At 40.0% G+C, this 20,692-nt stretch overlaps 1 protein-coding gene across 1 annotated transcript; it reads left to right on the plus strand.

The window, feature by feature from the left end:
- Positions 1 to 16,039: 16,039 nt before the first annotated feature.
- Positions 16,040 to 18,952, plus strand: cryaa (crystallin, alpha A). Its single transcript, XM_085803607.1, has 3 exons — positions 16,040 to 16,379; positions 16,613 to 16,735; positions 18,725 to 18,952. The coding sequence occupies exons 1-3, from the start codon at positions 16,182 to 16,184 to the stop codon at positions 18,950 to 18,952; spliced, it is 549 nt and encodes a 182-aa protein (XP_085659733.1). The 5' UTR covers positions 16,040 to 16,181.
- Positions 18,953 to 20,692: the final 1,740 nt, after the last annotated feature.

The following is a 20,692-nucleotide window of genomic DNA, read 5'->3' on the forward strand; positions in this document are numbered from 1 at the left end:
CTCCAACCTGGACCCTAGACTACTAGCTTCCAACCTGGACCCTAGACTACTAGCCTCCAACCTGGACCCTAGACTACTAGCCTCCAACCTGGACCCTAGTCTACTAGCCTCCAACCTGGACCCTAGTCTACTAGCCTCCAACCTGGACCCTAGTCTACTAGCCTCCAACCTGGACCCTAGTCTACTAGCCTCCAGCCTGGACCCTAGTCCACTAGCCTCCAGCCTGGACCCTAGTCTACTAGCATCAAGCCTGGACCCTAGTCCACTACCCTCCAACCTGGACCCTAGTCTACTAGCCTCCAACCTGGACCCTAGTCTACTAGCCTCCAACCTGGACCCTAGTCTACTAGCCTCCAACCTGGACCCTAGTCTACTAGCCTCCAACCTGGACCCTAGTCTACTAGCCTCCAACCTGGACCCTAGTCTACTAGCCTCCAACCTGGACCCTAGTCTACTAGCCTCCAACCTGGACCCTAGTCTACTAGCCTCCAACCTGGACCCTAGTCTACTAGCCTCAAGCCTGGACCCTAGACTACTAGCCTCCAACCTGGACCCTAGTCTACTAGCCTCCAACCTGGACCCTAGTCTACTAGCCTCCAACCTGGACCCTAGTCTACTAGCCTCCAACCTGGACCCTAGTCTACTAGCCTCCAACCTGGACCCTAGTCTACTAGCCTCAAGCCTGGACCCAACAACAACAACTGGACCCACAACAGAATTTTACACAATCAAACCAAAGGGGGTATAAGACTTTAAGACTTTAAGACCTGGCTGGAATAAGAGTGGATAGATAGATAGATAGATAGATAGATAGATAGATAGATAGATAGATAGATAGATAGATAGATAGATAGATAGATAGATAGATAGATAGATAGATAGATAGATAGATAGATAGATAGATAGATAGATAGGTACCACTGTGGACAGGAAGTAAACAAACTAAACCATTCCAGATAGAGGCTGAAAGAAACATCTAATGGTTGGAGTACTTAGTCTTTTCCCTGGTAGTCTGGGTTTACAACTAAACACAGTTGATGTGGCGGCACAGTGCTGATTCTGGAGTCAAACTTCTTTCTGCCTGTGTGGGTTGTCTGTGGAATACTCCGCCTTCCTCCCAACAGCCCACACATCTACACACCAGGTTAATTGGCACTCGCAGTAATGATGAATCACTTCTCTTATTGCAACCCAGACCTCCAATCTCTCTATCCGCCTTCAAGCTATCTTTATGATATGATAAATGTGGTGTTAAAGCAAGGCAAGCTAACAAGTAACATTAGAAAACAGCTGGTGAATGTTTGAAATCCATCTAGAGTTATCCTTAAATGAACTTTGGTTGGATAAAGCAGATGGTGCAGTGGTCTCCATGGTTTTTTTTTGCGTTTTGATCCACCAGTGCTCCATAACATGAGGAACAGGTGACTTCTGAACTGGGCTGAAGGTGAAACTGGCGTGTTAATAGGAATTTCTATTATATGATCTGTAAGCAGTCCTGTTTCAAAACCAACAAAGACGTCACAAGCCACATCAATGAGACAAAACAGACTATTGTTGTCTGACCTCAAACATCTGAGCTACAACAGTTCCCTACAGTTGTATGTTGATCTATAGCAGGGTTTATACAGGAATCTTGAAGTTAATTCTAAAACCTTTTTAAGACTTTTTCAAGACCTTCTCAATATTTTCTAACACCTCACCGCCACTTCAAGCTGTAACCATTTACATCAATGACACTTAAGTTAACAGTTTTAGTTTGTGAGCAAGACTATGATACAACAGTATTCAAAATAGGCTGGGATAATAAATAAAGGCAAAGTTTATCAAAAGAAAAAAAACATTGCTCCACTCTCAAAAAACAAAAACAACAATCTAATTTAATAAAATGAATAAATTCACACACTTTTACAATGTTTTTTAGGACTCAAACTCTTGGACAGCTAATTCAGAAAAAATAGCTTCAAAATGTAATACTTTATAAAGTCGTGAAAAGACTTTTTAATACTTTTTAAGGGTCTTAATTTTCCCAAAACTGATTTATCACCTTTTAATACTTTTCAAGACCCCACAGATACCCTGTATACGTAGTCTTGTTAGAACCAGAGGACAGTGGCAGGGTTTAGCCTAGCTTAGCAAAAACAACACGTCTTAGCTTGGAAGTTCAGTTTTGACCTTCGGAAACAGGAAACTTAACGACACAGTCCCCATGGAAACCTTCTAGAAAGAGGTCAAAGGTCACGGTGACAGACTGAGAGACGTATAAGGGGGTCAGCTGAAGTGATGTCATGTGTGTTGCTATGATCTACCACACAATCAGAGTCAAGCATTTAAAAGCTAACACCTCACTTCATAGTCTAGTCTGGGGAAAAACCCAGGAGGCGTTGTGTAAACAGTGTGTTCCTGATACACACCCAGAGCTGTTGGCCTCTTGCCTTATTAAAGCGTCTGTCAAATATTTGTCATTATGTTGTTAAATATAGGCTAACAATCAGGATTAATGTGTTAAACAAGTTTATGTAGCCGCCACACTACAGTTGTTCTGTTAAATAGCTAAACCAGAGGAGGGAGACTGAGCTTAGAGCAGTGGTTCTCAACTGGTGGCTCGGGACCCAAAAGTGGGTCGGGGACAGCTGGTCAAAAAAGTAAATAATATTTAATGCACATCTGATGTTGGACATGTCTTTTATTTTGAAAAATAACTTATTTTGAAAGGCACACGAGACACGTGAACACATGCAGTTGTAATGCTCCTCCTCACTTTCTGATTATTTGCTCCATTTGCTCTGAATGCAAAGATATCAGTTTCTTATTAATGTGGCCTGAATGCAGTGAATCTGGTTTTGTTTTGTGGGTCTTTATTTTGTGCAATTTGATATTTATTCACTTTAGTGAACATGCTCTGAATGCAGAGATGCATTAGAAGTCAAATATATCGTTTTGTTGGTCTCCATTTTGTGCAGTTTGATATTTTTTTATTCACTTCCGTACAGGCAGTTGTCAATAAAGAGCTAAATGAGTTTTTAAAGGCTTTTAAAAAAAATTCTTGGTTTGAATTCTATAAAAGTGGGTCGTGACTTAATGACCATGTGAGACTAGTTGAGAACCTCTGGCTTAGAGGACGTCAGACCGGTGTTATGGGCAAAATACCCACATTAAAAGACAGAGCGTGACCAGATCGTGACCATCTGTGTACATGTAAATTTCATGATGTTGATAGAGGACACATGTAATCTCCATGTCTCCATGTCTGTTTGCTGCTCGTACCATTAAATGATTATTGCTTGTACCTGTATCAGTGATCTGGAAGATATGGGAGGACCATAAACAGAAACAAACTAAAATGAAATATATGCATTAGATGAGTCACATCAATATTTTACAATACTGTTTGTTTGTTATTTTGAAGATCACTATGTAGTCTGCAGTAAAAGCCATAATCATTTCCAGATTTTATAATTAGAATCATGCAGTCTCTCACTTTATAGGCTATGTGGAAACACTGGTCTGAAGTCAGCGTGTGGTTCACACATACTCACTGCACATTGTGATTTCATAAATATCTCTCTGTGTGGGAGGAGTGGGTCTGTGGTTTCTTCTACATCTGCTGCAAGAGCTCAGACAACAGACAGAGATAGATAAAAGGTGACTGATCATCCTCCTCGTATTGAACCAGCTATGTGTAGGATAGGACGGCACAGTGTCGTTCAGATGATGGGATGGTAGAGCTAGGATAGTAGAGTTATGGTAGAGTTTTGATGGTACCAGGGCCGTTGTATAGGGGAGAAAGGTGATGATAACTCTAGGGGCCCAGCGCCCAGTGGGGCCCATAAAAAACCCCAGTAGTCTAATCTTTGTATGACTGAATTATTCTGCGTTAGACCCTGGCTAATACTCATAGTACACTGTAAAAACTCAACATCTTTCCAAGAATATTTGTCTTCTTTCTTGTCCAAATGTCTCATTTCTAGTCAAAACTAATCTCTTTCCACTTAAAATAAGACTCATTACCTAAAAATTAACTTGTTTTTAGATCATTTTCACTTGTTTCTAACAAATTTTCTCTTGAAATAAGTACAAAAATCTGCCAGTGAAAGCATGTTATTGTGCTTGTAATAAGGAAGAAAAACTTGTTCCACTATCAGATTTTTTCTACTTATTTCAAGTGAAAATATGCTTGAAAGAAGTAAAAAAGTGTCTAAAAACAAGCTGCTTTTAATATGATGAGTCTTTTTTTAAGTATAATGAGATTTGTTTTGACTAGAAATGACATTTTGACTAGAAATAAGACAAATATTCTTGGTAAGATACTTGAGTTTTTGCAGTGTAATGCTGCATTAGCATCTAAACAAAGTAGGCTAAATAATAATAAATGATAATACATACGTAGTCTAAGAAAAAAACAAAACTGGAAAAGTTAGGGGGAGGGGCCCACTTTAGTATTCTTTAAGGGGGCCCAGAATTCCTAGCAACGGCCCTGGATGGATGAGTTAGGATGATAAAGCTAGGATAATAGGGAGTTAGTAGGATATGATGGGATGTTGGGGCTAGGATTGTAGAGTAAAATGGTAGAATTAGACTGGTAGACTAACCCTGAAGAGTTCAATTGGTAGATTAGGACAGTAGCCTATGGTTATGTTTGCAGAATTTTGATGGAAAATTTTGGACAGTAGTTAGATATTAGCTACTGTCCTTTAACCAGATTTAACACCTGCTCCCAGGAATGACACTTGTCTCTACTTACTGTTTCACAGCACTTTTACCTGATACTTATCACACACACACACACACACACACACACATGCTACTAAGGTAACCTAATCTTAAATAGTCAGTTCAGGAAAAACAGGTTAGCAGGAAGTGGACGACATTCCACTTTTTTTTTGTGTATTTGGAGTGTGTCGTCGTACCTGTAGGACACCTGCTTCCTGAGATTCAGCTGGAGAAACTCCGCCTCCATCTGGGACACTGACAGCTGACACCCCCCCTCCTGCACCTCCAGTTTTACTTCTCCCTAAAAAAAGAAAAAGAAAGAAAAGAAGAATGATTTATTTTATTTTTTTAGGTGATGATAATTCTAGGGGCCCAGCGCCCAGTGGGCCCCACAAAAAAAACCCAGTAGTCTAATCTTTGTATGACTGAATTATTCTGCATTAGACCCTGACTAATACTCATAGTAATGCTGCATTAGCATCAAAACAAAGTAGGCTAAATAAAAAATGATAATACATACGTAGTCTAAGAAAAAAAAACTGGAAAAGTTAGGGGGAGGGGCCCACTTTAGTATTCTTTAAGGGGGCCCAGAATTCCTAGCAACGGCCCTGCTAAGGAGGCGAAAGGCCTGTCAGTCGAGCTACAGTACTAGCTGAGTCATTTGACCACGTTGTTTGACCACGTTGCAGTCAGTTTATAGCCTTCTTTCGCTTTTTACTTCAGCTGATTGTATTTAGGCTTCAAACATCATAAAGAGGTGTTCATTAGTGAAGATGATCCTTACAAAACCGGTCACTATCAATCAAGTAATGCTGCATTAGCATCAAAACAAAGTAGGCTAAATAAAAAATGATAATACATACGTAGTCTAAGAAAAAAAAAAACTGGAAAAGTTAGGGGGAGGGGCCCACTTTAGTATTCTTTCAGGGGGCCCAGAATTCCTAGCAACAGCCCTGCTTGCACCACATGACATGAGTTCATTTTTTTCCTAAACAGTTGTTAAAGGGACAACAAGGAGTTTTGTAAAAGCGAAGTGTTTCCACACTACATTTATGAGCCTCCGCACCGTGAAATTCTTTGACCGGTGCAAGACAGACTCATGTTTTCATTCATCAAGAATTAAAGTCAGAGGTTGGAAGACGATCACATACCGTCGTAGTTCCCACCATAAACGGAGATTCATACGGCGGCGTTATTCTCATGACTCGCCACGAAACCGAAAGTAAAGAAACGCTGGTCGGCTCGCCCAGCATTTCCACCACCACTAATAATAACAAAATAACCATAGAGACAAAACCATAGATTTATCTAAAATGGAGCCATTAACAAGTGGTAACGTAGATTCATCCACATTAACGTGAGACTTTTAAATAACCAAATAGAAACTCCTCGTTGTCCCTTTAATGTTACATATTGATGATCAATGTCAATCAAGCCAAAAAAAAAAAACAGTAGTCTAATCTTTGTATGACTAATACTCATAGTAATGCTGCATTAGCATCAAAACAAATTAGGCTAAATAAAAAATGATAATACATAGTAGGCTAGTCTAAGAAAAAAAAAACTGGAAAAGTTAGGGGCCCACTTTAGTATTCTTTAAGGGGGCCCAGAATTTCTAGCAACGGCCCTGGTTGCACCACATAACATGAGTTTTTTTTTTCCTTAACAGTTGTTAACTATCATTTATTTATATAACAGAGTTGAAAGGTTGAGCTTGAGGATGTCAACCTCAAAATAAAAACGATAAAATATAGGCTATGTATGTAAACTGGAAAAGTTAGGGGGGGAGGGGCCCACTTTAGTATTCCTTAAGGGGGCCCCAGAATTCCTAGCTACGGCCCTGGTTTGTACAGTAACACACCACCACGTACTGTACCTGCCTGTGTAGTAGCTTCACCTGTAGTCTGAGCTGGCTACTGTGTGTGTGTTAGCTATTAAAGGACAGGTATTGTGACACTTCCACACACACACACATAGCCTACCTACCTACCTACCAAACCAAACAAACACACAAACCCACCTGACAGGTGTTTGTCCTCGCGTTTCCGTCCACGGGGAACACGTCCTCCTCTTCCTCCACGTCCTCCAGCCCGGGCTGCTCCACGGAAACCTGGTCTCTCATCATCCTGACTATGTCCTCTGTCTGTCTCTATCTGCACCGCTGCTGCTGCTGCTCTGCTCTTTGACGCCGATACAGTCTGTCTGATTCAACCTAGAGCTGTGTGAAAGAGAGTAACAACAGCATTGGTCCAATGGAAAAGCGCCTCCTGGTGGACGAATGTGGGAATTAATGCAAAAGCGCCCAAGAACTGACATCTCTTCTCTGCATTGTTGAGTGAGAATGAGCAAGTGTGGTGTAGACTAGATGGGATGTACCCAAAAAGTGAAAGTAAGGAGCATTTATGGGTACAAGTCGGGAACCGGCCTATATACTTTACACATTTCAAGGGTGCTGAATCCAAAAAAAACTGGTACCCAAGCGAAATTGTGAGTTTTTGACCTTCTAATTTGCATATCAAAATGGCCACCAAATTGCCTATCTTGCTCAGTCGTTGGACCATTTTCCCCAAGTTTTTTTGTAAGTAGGCAATCAAAGATGAGGAAATTAAGTTTCTAGGTCTCTGGTCTAGGGTCAGAGCAAGGATATAGTGTAGGCTCACTGCTTTTGTTATGTATACATGTCATATGTATACATATGTCATATCAACAGGGAACATTTCAGAGTAACATTTATTGAATATTTATATCCACTTTAAAAATGACACATAAATGCTTAATTCCACCTTAGAAGTTATACATTTGCATGTATATGCATAAAAAAAGCAGTGAGCCTACACTATATCCTTGCTCTGACCGTTGGCTATCGATCTAGAAACTTAATTTCCTCATCTTGATTGCCTACTTACAAAAAAAACTAGGGGGAAATGGTCCAATGACTGAGCAAGATGGGCTTTGGTGGCCATTTTGATATGCAAATTAGAAGGTCGAAAACTCAAAATTTCTCTTGGGTACCGTTTTTTTTGGACTCAGCACCTTTGAAATATGTAAGATAGGCCGGTTCCCAACTTGTACCCATAAATGCTCCTTACCTCTTATAGAAGGCCTTTTTTCTGAAATCTGTCTAGACTCGTATTTATTTTCAATAATTTAAGGACATTTCTAGATCACCCACGTTAATAGTGTGGTATATTATAATATAAAATACAATACTAATTGTAGGCTACATACATACTAATATAAAATACAAATGTGTCTTTGTTGAGTTTTAAGAAAGCATTGAAATGTAAAATAATGAAAAATGATAAAATGTAGTAATGATTACTTTCATCTTATTATTTTGGACTGTTGACATTCTAGGTCATTTAATTTCATAGAGTGTAAAGGAGGCAGATATAAACCTTGGGCTTCAGCCGATTCCCTTTTCGGTCACTGTATGATATTTCTTTTTTGTGTGTGTGTGTATGGTTGCAATTGTGTATAATATGTTTTGGCTAAACTGCTCACACAAAATGGTTGATTTTGATGTTGGTGTTGTATGACCGAAATAAACAAATTTCAATTCAATTCAATTCAATTCAATATTGATATGTGCGTCTATCTCTCTTATAACATCTACCTCCTTCGACTTGTTTACTTCTAAGCAAAACATGTCCATAAAGCATAAAGAGTAGCTACTAATTCACACTTTCCTTCAGTTCCCAACAAAGGGCACCACACATACAGAGAAGAACATAATAAATACATGATGTTAAAGCTAAAAGTTCAGGTGGATAATAATACCCTACAATAGCATCATTGAGGATCCTTTACAGATAAACATTAACACATAGGCCAGTAAAACACACAAAAAAACAGTTTTCTACATGAATGTTTCAATCTACATTTTGTAATAAACTAATTATAAGTATAATTTGATATGACCAAGACACCTAAAAACAAAAACACGGCCGTTTTCATCAATTTACCAGCAAGTGGGCAACACATTCAATACATTGGAGTGAATGGGTTTTCTGGGCGCTTTTGCAATACCCGTATCCTGCCACTAGGGGCGCATAATGCTTACCACGGGAGTCAATGGAGGTGTCCTTACTCTCTTTTATTCCAGTGCTCTAGTTCAACCCCCCCTGTCTGTCCTGTCCTGTCTGTCCTGTCCTCAGACCGGATCACTCACCTCTTCGCTGTCATGAGAAGTTGTCAGCTGATGCGAGATATCAGCTTCTCTTTCTCTCCTTCTCTCTGTCTCGTCTATAGAACAAGCACTACGAATGGAATTACAAGTTTATTATAGGCTACATGTAATCTCCTCTCTGATTGGACGAGCCGTAGCCCTGGGTGGCCCGCCCCCTCCGGTGGAGCGTCACACTACAGTCACTGTCCTTCTGTTTATCCTCACAGATCAATACTCCATCATCATGATGCTCATGATCATATTTATGAAACTGGATTGACATTGATCATCAATTATGTAACATTACACTGCAAAAACTCAAAATCTTACCAAGAATATTTGTCTTATTTCTAGTCAAAATGTCGTTTCCAGTCAAAACACATCTCATTCTACCTAAAATAAGTATATTTATACATATACATACATAGTTATACATAAAAAGTAGCTTGTTTTTAGACACTTTAACTTATTTCAAGTCTATTTTCACTTGAAATAAGCAGAAAAATCTGATAGTGGAGCAAGTTTTTCTTCCTTATTAGGCTACAAGGACAATGAGTCTTATTTAAAGTGAAAAGAGATTAGTTTTGACTAGAAATGAGACAAATATTCTTGGAAAGATTTTGAGTTTTTGCAGTGTGTTACGTTTAAATTACATCTAAGAAAATAATACATTTCAACACCACTTCATCCAGATGCAGGGCCGTAGCTAGGAATTCTGGGCCCCCTTGAAGAATACTAAAGTGGGCCCCTCAACCTAACTTGTCCAGTTTTTTTTTTTCTTAGACTACGTATGTATTATAATTTTTTATTTAGCCTACTTTGTTTTGATGCTAATGCAGCATTACACTGCAAAAACTCAAGTATCTTACCAAGAATATTTGTCTTATTTCTAGTCAAAATGTCATTTCTAGTCAAAACAAATCTCATTCTACTTAAAATAAGACTCATCATATTAAAAGCAGCTTGTTTTTAGACACTTTTTACTTCTTTCAAGCAGATTTTCACTTGAAATAAGAAGAAAAAATCTACGTATGTATTATTTTTTCTTTTTATTTTAGCCTACTTTTTTTGACGCTAATGCAGCAGAGTATTAGTCAGGGTCTTATGCAGAATAAATCAGTCATACAAAGATTATTCCACATTTACAAGAACTAATATCTTAAACAATCAGAATGAAGAGACTGTAGCCTATATAAATACCCATAAAACACTTTATTGATTTCACATTTTCAAGATAAAAGTTTAAAATGTATCTTTTAAGTCTAATGAAGTCAAATTCTGAGGTTAAAAACAAAATACTGTCCACTCTTGTGTGTGATCATGTGTCTTTGATACTGCAGTCTTGGTTATGATTATTGAGGATGAGTCACAGTTTTATTAAAAGAGTCCCATCAAAAAGAGAAAGCAGCAGCATCTCCTGTGGGCCGCCGCCTACACCACCCACACTGCAGAGGAAGACGGGGAAACTCAATTAAATTAAATGACACAAAAACCACATCAAGAGACAGAACTGGCAACACAACTGAACAACACTCAGGGATGTAAATGATCCAAAAGGGAAATAAACAACGTTGTTTTCTCAGTTACTAGTTAAACTGGTGATATAAACAGTAATCCACTTTGTTAATCAGTGACTCAGGGATGCAACACCTCAGTACTCATTTATTATTTCCCAAAAGGTCAGAAACAACAGGAAATGGTTCGGTTGGGAGAGTAAGGGTGATATAATCAGGGCCGTTGCTAGAAATTCTGGGCCCCCTTAAAGAATACTAAAGTGGGCCCCTCCCCCCTGACTTTTCCAGTTTTTTTTCTTAGACTACGTATGTATTATCATTTTTTATTTAGCCTACTTTATTTTGATGCTAATGCAGCATTACACTGCAAAAACTCAAGTATCTTACCAAGAATATTTGTCTTATTTCTAGTCAAAATGTCATTTCTAGTCAAAACAAATCTCATTATACTTAAAATAAGACACATCATATTAAAAGCAGCTTGTTTTTAGACACTTTTTACTTCTTTCAAGCAGATTTTCACTTGGAATAAGTAGAAAAATCTGATAGTGGAGCAAGTTTTTCTTCCTTATTACAAGCACAAAAAACTTACTTTCACTGGCAGATTTTTCTACTTATTTCAAGTGAAAATTTGTTTGAAACAAGTGAAAATGATCTAAAAACAAGTTAATTTTTAGGTGATGAGTCTTATTTTAAGTGGAAAGAGATTAGTTTTGACTAGAAATGAGACATTTGGGCAAGAAATAAGACAAATATTCTTGGAAAGATGTTGAGTTTTACAGTGTACTATGAGTATTAGTCACGCAGAATAAATCAGTCATACAAACATTAGACTACTGGGGTTTTTTATGGGCCCCACTGGGCGCTGGGCCCCTTTCTCCCCTAGAGTTGGGATGAGAGAGTAAGGTTGATTAGCATTAGCATGGTATTGGTATGGTACAGTCAGGATAGAAGCATTAAGGACAGTAGGGTTAGGTTGTAGATATAGTTAGGACAGTGCTGATATAAAAACAGAGACTGCTGTTAAACTAGTTTAGTTAGTTCAGATAGCAGTGTTGAGTTAAGTACTGGAAGGACAAGGAAAGACATCTAAACCCTTCGTTGAAACCTGATCTCCTCTTATTTAAGGTGGTGCCAGCTTATCGCATTATCAGTCTATAAATAATGTGGTTTTCTTCAGAAGTGTAGAAAAAAAAAAAGCTTCTATTCTTTGTAATATCATGACATTCCTAAAATCACTGGATTATTGGAAGAAATTACATGAAATTCCCTGCTGAATATGACTTATTGTTTTTAATGGCGCCTTTTTCTCCTTTGTAAATCAAACTCAGACATCTAAACCAATTAACCCTAATAAAAGTTCACCTAATAGGCATCAATGCTTAAAGGGATAGTTCAACATTTTGGCAAATTGGCCCATTGCCATAATCCCTATAGTCATAGCAGTAGGTTCGTTACCTTTAATTGTCGGTGCAAGATATTTTTAGAACGGCTCAGAGCTACGCTACAGAGGCTAATGGGATTTCTTGGTTTCCCTCATCAAACTCATCAAATACACAATCCAACAACTCCACAACGCTCTGATGGACAAGTTGTGACCAGCACATTCACCACGCTATGAGATAATAGCAGAACGATTATGGCAATGGGCCGATTTGCCAAAATGTTGAACTATCCCTTTAATAAAAGACATTCAATTTGAACAGAATGGTAATGAGTTATCAGGGTGACAATGGTAACCTATCTCTTCAGAAATGAGTAACTGCAGATTCAGTAAACAGGACCGGGCTAGCTTGTTAGCATTATATTAGCTATGATATCTGTTTGTGAGCAGGGCCATTGCTAGGAATTCTGGGGCCCCCGAAAGAATACTAAAGTGGGCCCCTGACTTTTCCACTTATTTTCTTAGACTACGTACGTATTATCATTTTTTATTTAGCCTACTTTGTTTTAATGCTAATGCAGCATTACTATGAGTATTAGTCAGGGTCTTATGCAGAATAATTCAGTCATACAAAGATTAGACTACGGGGGATTTTTGTGGGGCCCACTGGGCGCTGGGCCCCCAGAGTTATCATCACCTTTCTCCCTTATACAACGGCCCTGTTTGTAAGTAAAAGAATGACTTAAGGCTGATGCTGAACCTTTGAAAGTTTCCTCAAGACTTGTTTAGAAATAGCCAATAATACTAAGGTTGTGTAGCAACAGCAAAACCCAATGTCAATCAGAGTTCAGCACAGTTGGTGTCAAAGGTTTTGTATGTATGTATAAAGCTGTAATTCCCCATCTGTCCACTAGATGTCGTCCAACATCCCTTCCTAGTCCTTAATCAAGACTCTTGGACTTGAGGCCCAAGGGTCATTCCAGCCCAAGAACTCGATCGTCGACGTGGTCCTCCCAAGACCACCTGATCCCGACCCAGCCTACTACTACTACTACACTCTCACTCCTTTCCATGTTTATTTTTCCATTCCCTCCCCTGCTTCTTCTCCATCTGTCCACTAGATGTCCTTGGACCTTCCTGTCCGACCGCCACACCCACCTCCGTTCCCACTGTTCCCCAGTCTGCTCACAGGACAACAAGCTGTCTTGGCGTCTTCCCCTTGTGCTCTTCTAGATTATATAGAAATGTAATAATGTTCATGATATCTATACGGTGATACATCAATAACAAGACATTAGCCCACTCTCATTCCTCCAAAGAATAAAACTGGGCCCGTCCACCCTGCCTGTTGCCAGGTTGTCAGCCAAAACAGCTTTTCAAAGACAGAACACACAACCATTGTCTGTCCCATTGATAAAAACCCAGAATGCTGACTCTGCTGAACTGCAGCCAGTCTAACGGCATCTACGTCTGGTCTGCAGCAGCTAGCCACCCCATATACCCCCAACAGCCACCCCAAACTGCCCCTAAAACAGCCCGGCCCCTGCTACCCAGCCCAGTTGCTCTTGGCCTGTGCGTGCGTGGAGCAGCTAAGCCCCTGTGCTAGCTGAGCAAAGCCATGTGGGATTAGACTAATGCAGGAGGATGGAAGCCACTGGTGGTGAAACAACAGGCATGGGAAGTGACCCTTATCTTTATTAGAATTTACTCTTGTTCACATGACTGCACGTCAGCTCTCTTTACTCTCAGCATTCGTTGTTGTCTTTGCTCCAAATGATGTGCCGTCTTGTTTGTTAAGATTTCAAATAAATTCACATGGGCATTAACATATGGGACGACGACGCAAGACGGCAAAAAGGTATCGAGTCGAGACCCTAAAAAGCACCGGCGGGGTCGTTAGGAGACCTGAACCTCCTGGAATCAGTTGGGAAGAACTTGATAGGCACCTTACCCCATGGGGCCGATCTCATGATGTATAGACCAGAGCGGCATTTATATGCAAATGAGAATGACTGATGCATCCTGGGTAATTTAGGGGCAGCGCCCGGCATCCCTCCATTGAAAAGTTCAGCCTAACTGTCTTCTTGACAAACTAAGTAACAAAAAGTTGTCTATTAACAGGCTATTTACAGACAACACTGAGCCAAAACCTCCCGGTGATTCCACCAAATACGTGTAGATGTCTGGGTCGGACATTTCTGGCCACTGTGTGGAGTCATTGATCACTGTGGGAGGCTAAAGGAGCATACCGCTAGATTCATTCATTGTAGTTTTTCAAGATGAAGCGTGAACGGTGGGTTTCAAAGAGGGTGTCAAAATAATTATGAGACATAGTGCTACAAAAGAAACACAAAATAAAACATTCAAATTGATTGTTAGTTAGTCTACGCTCCATCAAAACACAAAAAGCCACTGAGTGCAATTTAAAAATGCCGGGTGCTGCCCCTAAATTACCCAGGATGCATCAGTCATTCTCATTTGCATAAAAATGCCGCTCTGGTCTATTGCCCCATGGGGCCTACTCATGATGTATTGCCAGAATCTCGTGGGCCTATTTGCAAAAGATGTAAGAGTCGGTGTGGTGCCAGCTTGTTTAGGTAAAGGCAGAGCTTTGACCTTGACATGATAAGGAAATTCTTGAGAACAAGGACTTGGAGATGGTGGAGATGTAGGAGCTTCCTGCATCTGAAGGCCAAGTAGACTAGACGGTTTCGTTTCAAAGGACCCTTCAAATGCAAATCCTTGATTTCCTGCACAACAATGGTCCCACATATCCCAAGATTCATCGCACAGGTATTGAAAATAACAGTGACAATGACAGGAAGACACTGTTCCAATGGAATTATTGGGTTTCAGCTCAGAGCAGCACAAGTGTTAGAGCCGAGTACCTGAACCGAGGTCAAACCAAATCCAGGTGAGGAGCCTCTGTTTACAAGATGTTTGGTTCTCTGCCGTTTCCCCTATAGCGTCTCTTGGCTCAAAACCAACCTTGCACGATCGAACAAATCCGCAATCATTTGTTTATGACAGATAAAACTCCACAAATATGCACCTTGTAAAACGTATATGATATATCATGTTATCCACCGCGCCATGGATTGCCTTCACACCGGCTTTGTTGTAAACAAATGCACATCAGGGGGGAGGGAGGAAGGCTGGAGAAAAAGTGACCGGCGGACTTGCAAAGTTCCCCTTTAAATTAGATCTCTAACTTTTATTGTAACCATGACTTCTATTTAAAACTGATCTGCAGACCTACATATATATCAGTGCAATGTATGAATGAATGAATGAATGAATGAATATTTTATTTTTGTGTCATGCCACCACTGTGGCCCATCCCATACGAGATTACAAGACACAATAACAAATACAAAAACCAAAAACTAGACAGTCCTTCCTGTTGGTGTTACCCGCCACACAGTTGTGACATAAATAAACAAATTCAGATTACTTTCAGTACTCAACTATACATCGCTCTTCGTCTCGTTGCCCAGGCCTTTTCAAGAAATAAAGAAAATGCAAAAATATTCAAATGAAAAAGAAGTTTTAGCTTCTCAGCATCGTCTAACCACACAAATTCGTTATTTGGATCTACTTTACTAAACAATTTGTGTCTTATAGAGTCATAGAAAGGACAGTAGAACACTAAATGAATTTCATTCTCCACCTCTTGGATGTCACATAAATTACAAATCCTATCGTCTTCTGCTGTGCCGACATATCTGCCTGCATGTAAATAAACCTCAGTGTTAACCTTCAGAAGTTACTTAAGACTTTACATTACATTAGGGCCTTGTTAAATGTGGCACCCAGACCTTAGATTCTCCCGTTGTGTGTCAGTTGTTGTTGCTCTGTGCAGCATTGTGTGTAAATCTGCTCTGCTGTGCCCCACCACACATGTAGGCAGCAGAAATACAGCAATACAACACAACAGCATTGTGCCAGTGAGTGGATGTGTGTGTCTGTTGACGAGCCACCACTCAGGTAAAATGCCTCTGTGTCTTTAGTCGGCTTCCTGACCTCATTGTTTCTGTCCTGCCCTCCTTCACCAGGGTTTGTTTTGGCAGCCATGGGTGTCTGGTGTGTGGGTGGCACTGGGTCGCAGCAGGGTAACTGGACCTAGTAGTTGCCCCCCCATCCTCAACCCCCTGATTCTGCTGACAAGGCCCAACCCACTATGAGATAATGCCATTCCAGAGGGATCGTGGCTAAAGCCTCTCTTTCTGGCTCTCAGGTATATAAAGAGGAGGCAGCTGGAGAGCAGAGGACAAAGCTCTCTCTCCAACCGTTCTTCATCATCATTCCTCACTTCCCTCCCTTTCTTTCACCTGCTGGATTTCTAAGCAGGTACATCTGCCAGCCAAGCCAAGCCAAGCCAAGCCAAGTCAAGTCTCCAGTCGCTATGGATATTGCCATCCAGCACCCCTGGTTCAGACGCGCCATGGGCTCTGTCTACCCTGCCCGACTTTTTGACCAGTTCTTTGGAGAGGGCATGTTCGACTACGACCTGTTCCCCTACACTGCCTCCACCATCAGCCCCTACTATAGACAGTCACTGTTCCGCAACTTCCTGGACTTCTCCAACTCTGGCATCTCTGAGGTAACGACTAAACACCAGACTCTTCCTCTGTAATCAGTGCTGTAAAGTAAAGTAGCAAAGATGTAGAGTCGATTGATGAAATTCAATGACAATCTCGATTCTACTCTACTTCTAAACAAACTTTTATAGTTAACAGTTAAATCAAACGTCCATCGTTCAATATCTTTAGAGCTTCGAAAGGTTCGTACTTCGACAGTGTGATGATCCTATTTGTGCTTGTGTGTGTCCTTCAGGTGAGGTCCGACAGGGATAAGTTCACAATCTACCTGGACGTCAAGCACTTTTCACCCGACGAGCTCTGTGTGAAGGTCTGTGACGACTATGTGGAGATCCAGGGCAAACATGGAGAGAGACAGGTAACAATAAACACACTTTGCTTCCAAACAAAGCAAAGTTAGGTCAAGTATGGTCAACGAAAGGTTCGCATAACCTGTTGACTCGTTATGAAGATCTATCCCTTACCTCACCGCATTGCTGAGATTGGTTGGTGAAGACTCAAACATTGTAGATAGACTCAGGGCCGTTGTATAGGGGAGAAAGGTGATGATAATTCTAGGGGCCCAGCGCCCAGTAGGGACCGCAAAGAACCCCAGTAGTCTAATCTTTGTATGACTGATTTATTCTGGATAAGACCCTGAATAATACTCATAGTAATGCTGCATTAGCATCAAAACAAAGTAGGCTAAATAAAAAAACGATAATACATACATAGTCTAAGAAAAAAAGTAGAAAAGTCAGGGGCCCACTTTAGTATTGTTTCAGGGGCCCCAGAATTCCTAGCAACGGCCCTGGATAGACTGTAGATTTCACTATATTTGAACATCTGCAACAGCTTCTCAATACTTAATACAGTAAGGGCATTCTTTCTATCTATCTATCTATCTATCTATCTATCTATCTATCTATCTATCTATCTATCTATCTATCTATCTATCTATCTATCTATCTATCTATCTATCTATCTACTTCAGTTTAGCTTGTTAGCACTTCCTGTTCCCTGGTTCTGAAGTCTCTAGGGTTTTTGGTGACGACTAAATAAGGTCTGAAGCTGAGGCACATTTTCAAATTTTATTCTACAACATAAAACACAAAAGTAGATACCCCAGTCACGATTTCTTTATCCTTTTAAATCTTAAAAAGGTTGCTAACAAGTGTCTAAATAAGGCTACAGCGGTTGTCCGTTGACCAGTCCATCTTTGCTTTTGCAAACTGCTAAGGAGAACGAGCTACAGTACTAGCTGAGTCATTTGACCACGTTGTTTGACCACATTGCAGTCAGTTTATAGCCTTCTTTCGCTTTTTACTTCAGCTGATTGTATTTAGGCTTCAAACATCATAAAGAGGTGTTCATTAGTGAAGATGATCCTTACAAAACCGGTCACTATCATAAACCGCTGTTTACTTTCTGTCATAATCCAAAAGACAATGGAAAAATTCATTGTCTTTCAGAGGAGGGAACCAGGCGGTTGCTTATAAATACATCATCATCCCTGCTGGTGATGTTTTATTTTGAAGTTCAGAAGCTACAACAAAACCAGGAAGTGTTGTATTCTGGCGAGAATCTGTCCCTTTAATTGATATTGATTGATGATATTGATTGATATCGACGGTCTGGACTGTTCCCAGGGCCGTTGTATAGGGAAAGGTGAGGATAATTCTAGGGGCCCAGCGCCCAGTGGGGCCCATAAAAAACCCCAGTAGTCTAATCTTTGTATGACTGATTTATTCTGCATAAGACCCTGACTAATACTCATAGTACACTGTAAAAACTCTACATCTTTCCAAGAATATTTGTCTTATTTCTTGTCCAAATGTCTCATTTCTTGTCAAAACTAATCTCTTTCCACTTAAAATAAGACTCATCACCTAAAAATTTACTTTTTTTTAGATCATTTTCACTTGTTTCAAACAAATTTTCACTTGAAATAAGTAGTTTTTTGTGCTTGTAATAAGGAAGAAACACTTGTTCCACTATCAGATTTTTTCTACTTATTTCAAGTGAAAATATGCTTGAAAGGAGTAAAAAAGTGTCTAAAAACAAGCTACTTTTAATATGATGTGTCTTATTTTAAGTAGAATGAGATTTGTTTTGACTAGAAATGACATTTTGACTGGAAATAAGACAAATATTCTTGGTAAGATACTTGAGTTTTTGCAGTGTAATGCTGCATTAGCGTCACAATAAAGTAGGCTAAATAATACATGATAATACACACGTAGTCTAAGAAAAAAAACAAAAAAATGGAAAAGTTAGGGGGGAGGGGCCCACTTTAGTATTCTTTAAGGGGGCCCAGAATTCCTAGCAACGGCCCTGACTGTACGTTTTCATCCTGCTGTCTTTTCAGGACGACCACGGTTACGTTTCCCGTGAGTTTCATCGCCGCTACCGCCTCCCCTCCAGTGTCGACCAATCAGCGATCACCTGCGGCCTGACACCCGACGGCCTGTTGACCCTGACCGGGCCAAAGGTCGGCGGTGGCGGCGGCGGCGGCGGCGGGAGCGAGTCCACCCGTGGCGAGCGCAACATCCCCGTCACCCGCGATGACAAACCCAACGCTGCTGCATCCTCCTAAAGAGAAACCACCAAGCTTCAACTGGGATGGATGACCTCGGATTCTTCTGCTCTTCTGGTCCTAAGCTTCACTTCCTCCTCTGTAGATCTTCTCCTTCGTAGCTCTCTTCTGTTTTATTATTATTATTATTATTATTATTATTATTAGCGCCATTGTTTTTTGAGTTTAACAAAACCACCACGCGGGGGTGGTGAAGTGGGGCAGCGGCGGCCAAGTTAACTGAAGGAGAGAAGTCATGCGATGAGGACGAAGACTGAGAGCTACACACTTCACTCTGCTGATGATGATGGTTGGTGTATTTAAAGGGCCAGTCCTCAAGTGTAATAATGTTTAAACATGTCCCAGGTTTCCATCGGTGAAGTTCTCTGACCCTCTGCTCTGTCTTCAGTATCCTGTTCTGTAGTCTATAGACCTGTATCCATGGATACAGGCTCATTCCTGACAAGTCCACACTAAAGTAACTTAATAATAAAGCTGTACACTTAACAAGAAGCACCTCCTGTGTGGGTTTGTGTGTGTATTACCTGGTCATTCTTGCTAAAGTCAATGCATAATGGCATAATGCCTTCCTTACACTGCAAAAACCAAACCATCAAAATCTTACCAAGAATATTTGTCTTATTTCTAGTCAAAATGTCACTTCTAAGTCAAAACAAATTAAATTATACTCAAAATAAGACTCGTCACATAAAAAGTAGCTTGTTTTTAGACACTTTTTACTTCTTTCAAGCACATTTTCACTTGAAATAAGTCAAAAAAAAAGTTTTTCTTTCTTATTACGAGACTAGAAATGACATTTTGACTAGAAATAAGACAAATATTCTTGGTAAGATATTTGAGTTTTTACAGTGTAATGCTGCATTAGCATCAAAACAAAGTAGGCTAAATAAAAAATGATAATACACACGTAGTCTAAGAAAAAAAGTGGAAAAGTCAGGGGCCCACTTTAGTATTCTTTCAGGGGGCCCAGAATTCCTAGCAACGGCCCTGCTTATTTCAAGTGAAAATTTGTTTGAAACAAGTGAAAATTATCTAAAAACAAGTTATTTTAAGTGGAACGAGATTAGTTTTGGCTTGAAATTATACATTTTGACAAGAAATAAGACAATATTCTACGGTGGCCCTGAGGTGCAAATCACAACAGTGGTGAAGTGGGGCAGCGGCGGCCGAGTTAACTGAAGGAGAGAAGTCATGCGATGAGGACGAAGACTGAGAGCTACACACTTCACTCTGCTGATGATGATGGTTGGTGTATTTAAAGGGCCAGTCCTCAAGTGTAATAATGTTTAAACATGTCCCAGGTTTCCATCGGTGAAGTTCTCTGACCCTCTGCTCTGTCTTCAGTATCCTGTTCTGTAGTCTATAGACCTGTATCCATGGATACAGGCTCATTCCTGACAAGTCCACACTAAAGTAACTTAATAATAAAGCTGTACACTTAACAAGAAGCACCTCCTGTGTGGGTTTGTGTGTGTATTACCTGGTCATTCCTGCTAAAGTCAATGTATATAATGGCATAATGCCTTCCTTACACTGCAAAAACTCGTCAAAATGTCACTTCTAGTCAAAACAAATTAAATTATACTCAAAATAAGACTCGTCACATTAAAAAGTAGCTTGTTTTTAGACACTTTTTACTTCTTTCAAGCATATTTTCACTTGAAATAAGTCAAAAAAAAGTTTTTCTTTCTTATTACGAGACTAGAAATGACATTTTGACTAGAAATAAGACAAATATTC

This window comes from Trachurus japonicus, chromosome 2 (genome assembly GCF_045865225.1).
Source record: "Trachurus japonicus isolate A0001 chromosome 2, Traja_1.0".
Taxonomy (NCBI): Eukaryota; Metazoa; Chordata; class Actinopteri; order Carangiformes; family Carangidae; genus Trachurus; species Trachurus japonicus.

Bases quoted from the DNA above. Each gene is read 5' to 3' on its own strand.
- cryaa (XM_085803607.1), top strand. From the start codon at position 16,182: ATGGATATTGCCATCCAGCACCCCTGGTTCAGACGCGCCATGGGCTCT. The intron at 16,380-16,612 runs GTAACGACTAAA...TGTGTCCTTCAG, and splicing joins CCAACTCTGGCATCTCTGAG to GTGAGGTCCGACAGGGATAA. The intron at 16,736-18,724 runs GTAACAATAAAC...CTGTCTTTTCAG, and splicing joins GCAAACATGGAGAGAGACAG to GACGACCACGGTTACGTTTC.